Source organism: Ovis canadensis, chromosome 12 (assembly GCF_042477335.2).
Source record: "Ovis canadensis isolate MfBH-ARS-UI-01 breed Bighorn chromosome 12, ARS-UI_OviCan_v2, whole genome shotgun sequence".
NCBI classification, from domain to species: Eukaryota; Metazoa; Chordata; class Mammalia; order Artiodactyla; family Bovidae; genus Ovis; species Ovis canadensis.
The window spans coordinates 52375434-52384736 of NC_091256.1; the positions used below are offsets into that span (position 1 = coordinate 52375434).

The 9303-nt window shown below is 41.9% G+C and overlaps 1 protein-coding gene across 3 annotated transcripts in view; it reads right to left on the reverse strand.

The window, feature by feature from the left end:
• The window catches only part of CLCN6 (chloride voltage-gated channel 6), a 33297-nt gene extending 24059 nt beyond the window's left edge, over nt 1–9238 (reverse strand). The window contains exons 1-5 of one of the 3 annotated variants that reach the window (XM_069544726.1): nt 9184–9238; nt 9029–9077; nt 8186–8245; nt 2412–2477; nt 1671–1736 (exon numbers count right to left, since the gene is read on the reverse strand). In XM_069544726.1, coding sequence (XP_069400827.1) covers nt 1671–1736; nt 2412–2423 — 78 coding nt within the window. In that variant the 5' untranslated portion in view covers nt 2424–2477; nt 8186–8245; nt 9029–9077; nt 9184–9238. The other 2 variants (XR_011247491.1, XM_069544725.1) reach the window with 2 other exon arrangements.
• Between the last annotated feature and the right edge of the window lie 65 nt (nt 9239–9303).

A 9303-nucleotide genomic window follows, 5' to 3' on the forward strand; every position in this document is an offset into this window, starting at 1 on the left:
CACTCTCTGAAGTGCATGCTCAGGACTTCAGAGAACTAGAAGACTTCTGACCATGTGAATTCAGGATCAAAGGCTTTGTGCCTTTAACTCTGGTCTTCCCACAAACCAGTGCTTGGGGGCTTTTAAATACTGAAACAATAAACAGTGACAGATCAAAGGAGAAGAGAGCCAGCAGCAAGAGGAGATGGTTGCTACATTATTAAGGCAGGTCTGCTTTCCCAAGACGGGAGGGTGTTCAGTGGAGTTGCTAGAGTTTGACATGACAGTTGCAGAAAGACTAACACCTATATGGCTAGTGACTATGCTTATTACAGGGTAATCTGCAACCAGGCAACTATACAGCAAAATAAAACAATTACATCAGCCCACGGTGCCCCCACAATGGCAGAACATTATCAAAGAGGCCTCCTGAATGCTATTAATCTTAAATAGTAAGATGTTCCTTGATCTCTGAATTTACTACAGTAAAAATCTGAAATTAAAACCTGTGGTCAGTTCTTGTGGCTATGTTATGTTTAAACATGTATTTACACTTAATGGGTATGTTATATAGAATTAAGTTTGAAACCTGTGGTTAATTCTAGAGAAAGGTGATTAACAGGATACTGCTTAAGAATACATATACAGTGTTATGGGCTAATGTTTGTGGTCTCCCCTGCCCACTCCCAAATTCATATGTTGAAATGCTAACCTCCTCTAATTAGGACGTGGGAGGGGGCTCTGTAGGTAATTAGGTCATGAATAGGATTAGTGCCCTTATCAAAGAGACCCCAGAGAGCTCCCTTGCCTCTCCTGCCACCTGAAGACACGGCAAAAAGACGCCCATGTGTGAATGACAAATTGGGCCCTCACCAGACACCAGATCTGTTGGCCTGGACGTTCCAGACCCCAGAACTGTGAAAAGTAAATGCCTGTTGTTTAAACCCCTCAGTCCATGGTACTTTTGCTATAGCAGTCTGGATGGATGAAGACAATCCCCTTTTCTAACAACATATTGACAAAAATCAGATTTGACATTTATCATTTGGATTACAAACTCTTCCAGCTTCTCTGCTCCGGGTTGAAGCACAGTGAGTCAGCAGTTATGGTTCCAGACTTTTGCTATGACAATCTTTGGCGATGTTTCATGATTTCTTCTCGTCTGGGATTCATCTGTGAACATGCTGACCCAGAACCCTGTGCACTCAGGCGTATTCCTCTACCCACAACTGCCAGCTCTACCTTCCAGGTAAAATGAGCAGTGTTCAGGGAAGAGGGACGGCATAATGAGTTCACGGAGATCCTCGATGTCTTGTTTACTGGCATGCTGCGCTTGAGCAAAGAGCATAATAGCCACACTTTTGTTCTCATCATGTTGCTTTCTCCCTGCAGAGTGACCTCAGCATCCACTAAGCACTCTCCCCACTCTGCCATCTACCTAATGGGACCACATAACAAAGGACAGGTCTTGAGCAAGACTTCGAGTGCTTTAAAGGGCATCAGCGTTGCATGGCTCACTTTCATTTCATAAATTGAAAAGTATAAAAAAAGTATCAGGATTATACTTAAAAAAGAAAGAAAGAAAGAGAAAAGGCATTCTCTGTTATAAGGACAAATGACTTATCTGCCAGACTGGCGCATGCCCTCTGCCCTCTGCTGCCCCTTGGCCCACGATCTCCCCGCCTGCTCACCAGACCGGTGCAGACTCCAATGGCAAACACCATCATCCACTTGACTGCCTCATACTTGCGACCTTTCTGTTCACAAAGGAAAAGAATGACTCAGGATTATGATGGCAGCAAGGAGGGACTACATCTCGGCCAACCAGTGTCAGACTAAATTCCACATGGACAACAAGCACAGAGATGATGTCTGGTGTGACAGGTAAGCTTTACAATGCAAGAATGAAGAAGGCGAAGGGCCAGGCCAGGTGCACTGACAGTGGACATGCTGGCTGGCAGGCTGAAGGACTAAGGAACTAATAGATTTAATTTAGTTAATAGATGGTATTAATAGATATCCCATGAAAAGGGTTAAGAGTCCAAAGGTTAAAAGGAAAATCACTAAAGTATTTAGAACAAAAAAGAGGCTGTCCAAAAGAGACACAGATGTACAGAAAAGTCTTTTGGACGGTGTGGGAAAAGGTAAGGGTGGGATGATTTGACAGAATAGCACTGAAATATGTACATTATCACATGTGAAACAGATCGCCAGTCCAGGTTTGATGCATGAGACAGAGTGCTCAAGGGTGGGATGGGGGGGGGCGGTTCAGGATAGGGAACACATGTACACCCATGGCTGATTCATGTCAATGTATGGCAAAAACCACTACAATACTGTAATTAGTCTCCAATTAAAATAAATAAATTAAAAAAAGAAAAAGAGGCTGTCATAAAACCTACTTGGTCCCAAAAGATCAATAAGGAACTCACCTTATTATCCATAGTCTCCAAAACTTCCAGATAAGGGTCATTGATACAGCGATCATAATCCAAACTCTGAAAGAGGGATGTGTGAATAAAGAAAAAGTCATAAGCAGATAGGAAGAATTACCATAACCTGGAAAGGATAAACCTTCCAGTTCCCACCACTCAAAGCACTGATGGCCAGAGCTGCACCCAGGAGGGGATTGTTAGAAACACAGACTCTTGGACCCCCTCAGGTCCTTCTTAATCAAAATCACTTACATGGACGTTTCAGCAGCACCCCTGTAGGTGAATACTTTATGCTTTAGAAAGTTTTAAACTACATATTTTTAAGTGCCCTGTTTCTGCCAAACACTAAAAGACCTCATGCCCTCACTGGTGCTACCCAACTTACTCCATTAATGAACAAATGCTTCCGAACCAAATTAATTTAGCAAGTCTAATTTTAAGTATCTTCTGCAGTTAGCATCTGTGAAAAAGGTGAGTCACAACACAAACGTGGAGACTGTTTTAAAAAACAACTTCCAGTTTATGTTTAGGAAGAGGCACAGATCCAGTCTGGCTCCTAAAACAGTTCCTTAAACTTCACAGAACACAGCAGTTCTGCAAACGATCTGCAGGTGTGCCAGGGGCATTTCTGAGGAACAATTCAAAGGAAGTGATTTTACTTCTACATCATGCACAAGCAGCAACAGTCTGGCACCAAAGGAAAACAGTCTGCTGTGTGCTCTCTCCCCGTAACCTGTTGCTACCTACACATGAGCTAGTGAACAATCTTGGACACTGGCCCGGTGGCCACACTCCCACACAGGAGTTCAGAGTCAGCCGCTAAACCAACGCAGGTGTGACATGTGACAGTTCATTCCATTTCTGTGACTACCCAAAGTCCAAATTCCTTTTCCAAAAGGGTCCTGGAGTAGCAGCAGGTGAATGATCAAATCAACTGTTACCCACCCAGTATGGAAGACTATGTAGTCATAGGGCTTCCCAGGTGATACTAGTGGTAAAGAACCTGCCTGCCAATACAGGGGATGTAAGAGACTTGGGTTGGGAAGATTCCCTGCAGGAGGGCATGGCAACCCACTTCAGTGTTCTTGCCTGGAGAATCCCATGGACAGAGGAGCCTGGCAGGCTACAGTCCACAGGGTTGCACAGAGTTGGACACGACTGAAGTGACTTAGCATGCACACATTCATGTAGCCATTAAAAGAATTTGGACAGGTTTTCAAGGACAGATGTGGCCAATGGGCAAAGATTAAGTAAAAAAGGCAAGATGCAAAATAAATAAAGGCAGATGCAGATTAAATGGTGTAATAGCATCCTATTTTGATTAAACAAAGATTTGTATGTCAGCATACAATAGAAAACATTTGGGAAAACCGTTCACAATGGTTAACTCTGAGGTGGTAATTTCAATAGCCACTCACATCTGGATGTTACTTAAAATTCTCCAGGCAAATATGGTGAACATTTTTTTATATTAGAAACAAAACCGTCTGCCTGATTACAAAACGAAAAAAACACAATCAGGAAAAAAAATCAACCAGTAAACAATATTTCTGCTGGGAAACTAGACCCATCAGTGAATGATTAAACATATGTTTATCTAGTGATAATATATATATACATAAATACTTTACATATACACACATACACACACACGGACACACACATACGGTAAACCCTTGAACAACAAAGAGGTTAGGGGAAGCAACTTTCCACACAGGTAAAAATCCACATTTTGCTATTTCTCTCTCAAAAATGAAGAATTTGATAAATGGCTCAACCAAGGACAAGAAGCTGAAATAATGTGGACAGAATCAGGACTCAACCCTAGTTCTTTAGATTCCACACATTGTGATCTCTAATGGAACACAAATTTTTCCCCACACTTAAAGATGTGTAAAATGAAAATACAGTATTTACTGGAAAAAAAACCAAAACCTTGCATATAAGTGGAACTGAGCACTTTAAACTCATGTTGTTCAAGGGTTAACTGTATGTCCACGCACATATACATATATGTGTGTATGTATATACACATGTTTTAATCAATTAAGGACATCACATTCTAGGAACAAATGGGAAAAAATTAACATGTTGAAAAATATGATATCCTTCATGCCCAACATGTATAAAAATCACTAACAATTATTTGCTTGATGGTTCTAATAACACTTAGGTTCCATAAACATTGAAAAGGTTTGCAGACATCCACAACAGGCAAAGGCATAGCTACAGAAAGTAGATTAGTGCTTGCCTATGGTCAGGGGCAAGAAGAGTGGACAGTGACTGCTAACAGATGCATGTTTTCTCTCTGGGTGATGAAAATATTCGGAAATTGATTTGATGATAGTTGTGCAACTCTGTGAATATATAAAAACCACTGCATGTACAATTTAAATGAGTAAATTGTACAGAATGTGAATTATAGCTCAATAAGGCTATTAAAAGGGACATTTAGAAAGAACTGTAATAGAACACCAGACTTTTTTTTTTTAAGTTTTGAAAATTTGACACTTGGTAAACATGTACCCATGAACTGTACGATCTGTTATTAAAATCAGATAATTCCTTCTCCTTTGCCATGACTAATTTTCTTTTATTTCTGCTGTATATGTTACTCTTTGGTTTGGGAAACTAACAACTTCTTTAAAATAAAATTCTTTAAAAATAAAACTTGTATAGGTAGGCTGCAGGGTTGATGTCCATGGTTACGAGCAAACATGGCATCCGGCTATAGGGCGCAAATAGGGACAGAGGTGTAGCCCAAATTCACTCAGGAAGGCATCTTAGGGCTCACACAAAGAGCACCTTCAGTGGGCCTTTAGCAGGGGTACTGGCGTTGAAATGACTCAGAGAGGGGAGGCCTGTTATTCTAAGTCCTCAGCTCTGAGGGGGAGCCTTTCTCTACCTCAAAAGGGCACTATAGGTTCTGTGACATGCAGAAAAACAATACTCCTTGGGAATGGTCTCATCTCACAAACAGGAAATTGATACTATTAAAACCATCTATAATGAGAATGGATGTCAAAACGGGGATTCTAACATCTTGTAAGACCCCCAACTCATTAAAGAAAAAGTCAAGTACGTACAATGAACTCTTACTAAGGCAGGAACTGTGTGTGTCAGTCACTTGGTTGTGTCCAACTCTTTGCTACCCCATGGACTGTAGCCTGCCAGGCTCCTCTATCCATGGAATTCTCCAGGCCAAGAACACCAGGGTGGGTAGCCATTCCCTTCTCCAGGGGATCTTCCCAACCCAGGGATTGAACCCAGGTCTCCTGCACTGCAGGCGGATTCTTTACCAGCTGAGCTACCAGGGAAGCCCACTAAGGCAGGAAGGAGCACATTTTAGAAAGATCTTCAGCAGAAGGGTTTTCTAGTTGATCCCTCATAAATAAAATCTGAGCTGGCTTTTCTGAGTCAATGCCTAACTAAACTTGCTCTTACAGCAGATGCTCTCAAGAAGATGGTTAATTGAGAAATATTAATGACTCACATGGAAGAATATTAACCCATAAAATTTACACAAATATGCATATCAGGTGAGAGTAAATACATTACTGATGAGTGCAACTTAGCAAAAAGAGTGAAGGGACAGAAGATCAATGGAGGAGACATGCAGTGTTGAGATCCCAGGAGGAGGATAAAGGCTGGGACAGCATCGGTTGTAACCATCAGAATGATATCACCAGGTTCAAGGGGGAATGGCAAGGTGACAGCACGAAATGGATCATCATACTAATTCTTGCAAATCTTTCTACTGTGTACAAGCAAACACGTATTTAAGAGTTATGGGACTTCCTTGATGGTCCAGGGACTAAGACTCCATGCTCCCAAAGCAGGGGGCCCAGGTTCCATCCCTGGTCAGGGAACTAGACCCCACATGCTGCAACTAAGAGTCTGCACGCCTTGACAAAGATTCAAGGTCCCGCTTGCTGCAACTAAGACCTGGCGCAGCCAAATAAATAAAATAAATTATTTTTAAGAAGAAATATGAGACAATACATCACTGGATATAGTGCCTTTTGATTGATTAAAAGCACTCACATCAGAGTAACACATTATACCACTGCGGTACAGTTGGCAAATTTTAGATTCTTAAAATTATTTTGTTGAGTCAATTGCAAGGGGGAAAAAAAAAGATGAAACAACAAAACAAAGATAAAGGTGGAATCTACTTCATCTCAAACCTATTTGACTTAAAAGATGTATCAAACAAGTGCAACATTAGGACCTTACTTGAAACCCAATTCAAACAAACTATGAAAAAGTACTTACGACTTTATAAGTACTTATATAAATACTTTATAAGTATTTATAAGACAACTGGAAAACCCAAACACTGGTTGTTTGATATCAAGGACTTATTGTGAATTTCTTAGGTGTGAAAATGGCACTGGCTTATGATAGGGAAAAAAGTGTCCTTATCCACTAGAGACTTGAACTGAATTATTTATGGGTGAAATGATATGATGTATAGACTTTCCTTCAAGATAATATGGGAACGGGGAAGCGGATGGGTGCACACATGAAACAAGGTTAGGCATGACTGAACGATGCTCTCTGATGAGTACAGGGGGTTTTCAGTGTACTATTCTGCCCATTTTGTCTACATTTATGATTTGTAGCTTCTCATGGAACTTAAAAGAAAAAAAGTTCCATGAGAAGCTACAAATCGTAATAGATACACTAAATTCTACAGCAAGAATAGATAAAATATTAGAAAGAAAATTAGTCTGGGTATGTTATTGCTCTGGAATACTGAATTTTTTAAGTACGTGGTATTTTTTTTTAAGTCATTAAGTATAGACACGATTAATCTCACTTTGGGAATTAGTTCTAAGAAAGCAATTAAACAAGAAAGGACGGTCACCACCACGCAATTCATAACATAGAAAAGTCAGATAAAAAACATTATCTTATTTCATAGACAATGAAATACTATTTCCCCGTTTAAAAATGAATTACAGAAAAGTATCTATTGATAAACAAAAATCTGTTATAAACTGGGAGGTAAAACCATGTTAAAATAGTTTATCTAGTAGAATTTCATTTTGTTATTTAAAAGAAGGCATGGAAAAGGACGTTTAGTAAAATGAATAGTCATCTTTTCATGAACAGGATTGTAGATTTTTCCCTAGCTTCTTTTTGCAAATCATATGAAAATCCTCTATCACAACCATGGCTTGTTTTTGCCATTTCAAAAGTCATAGTAATGTCACTATAAGCTGACTAAATAATAAAAGGTATACTCTAGCAGCACTGGCCTTAGTGCTCCCCACCACACAAAACACACACACACACTCTGTCTCTGAGTCCCGTGCATGAAGTCAGGAACTATAACCAAGAACTGACATTTCCAAGAGAAGCTGCTTGGGCAGGAAACAATCATCTGAAAACTCAGTTCTCTTGGAAGAAAAAAGCAAGGCTTCCTGGCTCACACCTGTTTACAAGCAAATGCTCTCAGTGACTTTGACTCTGGGTCTCTACAAGTTACAAAAGCAAACAGTCTAATGGCAAACACATGCTCTAACCAGGTTAAGGTGCAATAGATTGATGAAAGCCTGGAGACACACTCAGACCCTGTTTTGAGGCTAAAATGAGAAAAACTTAAACAGCCCCTTCTAACAAAGAAGTTCTCTCTTACCTACTCACTCCCTGGAAGAGAAGGTCATAGAGCATCTCTGGTTGGAATCCTAATGCTTTTGCTTCAGTCTGAAGTGAACTGGTCACTCACTTCTTCTGTTACCCAAGACAGCATCTAAGAATCTTACCTCATAGTCTTTCCTTGGAAGGATCTCATCCTCCTCCTCCTGTGTTTCTCCAAGGATGGTCTAGAAAAACAAATACAGAGAAGGGAGACCCTTTCAATGTTTTTAAAAGTGGAAAGAGGCAGAGATATTTACTGAAATCAGATAAGAATTTCTAAATCCTCTGTAGCCATTATCATCAAATGGGAACACCTAAAACAAACAAAAAAACCATTTTGGGATGGGGGTGATGCGGTGAGGGTATACAGTCATCAGCTGAGCTCTTCACTCCTACCATACATTCTTCAAATCACCACTCATCTTCAGGACACTTCAAAGATGTCACCCGCCAGCTTAAGAGGGAAAGAATTCAGGTTCCTTCTGACATGTAGAGTCTCACATCAGGGGAGACTTGTCAACTCTGAGGATACAACTCAAGTTTTCCCAGGGTGCTTTGCAGAGGGAAGCTGGATTATCAGTGACCCAGAAAGGGTGAAGGATACAGTGACAGAGCGCTGGAAAAACTAAGCCAGCGGCATGATATGCAAAGTCCAGTGAAGGGATTCATTCTGAAAATGTTCATTTCATTCAAAACTCCTTTTAGGTGGAAACTAAAAAATTAATATGGATGAGATTGACTAGAGCTGGCCTAGATCTTCCCTCAGATTCCAGGGAGGGCTTATGAGAAAAGACCCCAGACTTGGGCACGTGAAGCCGGGCAGATGCTTCGAGAGCCCGGGGTGCGGAGCCCAGGCCCCACCCGCAGCCACCTGCGGGCCTAGCTCGACCCGGCCCCACCCCCGGCAACGCCTCTCGCAGTCCCTTAGCAACCGCCCCCTTCTCAGCCCGACTCCACCCGCTCCTTACCAGCTCCTCCGGGGTGCGGGTCTCACGGTCACCGCAGCAGCAGCACCACCTGCAGCAGCAGCACAGGGACCCTCTGCATCCCGCCATCTTCCTCCTTTACTGCCACTCTGGACCCCTCTGCCCACCTCCCTCCCACCCAGGGATCCGCGCCTCACGTGACTGGTCCCGGGAGTGTCACGTGGCCCTCTCGAGCTTGAGGATGGAGACGGGGAGTGGCTGCAGACGGGTGGGGCGAGGGGTCGCGTCACATGACGGCGGAGGGCCGGCTTCCAGCG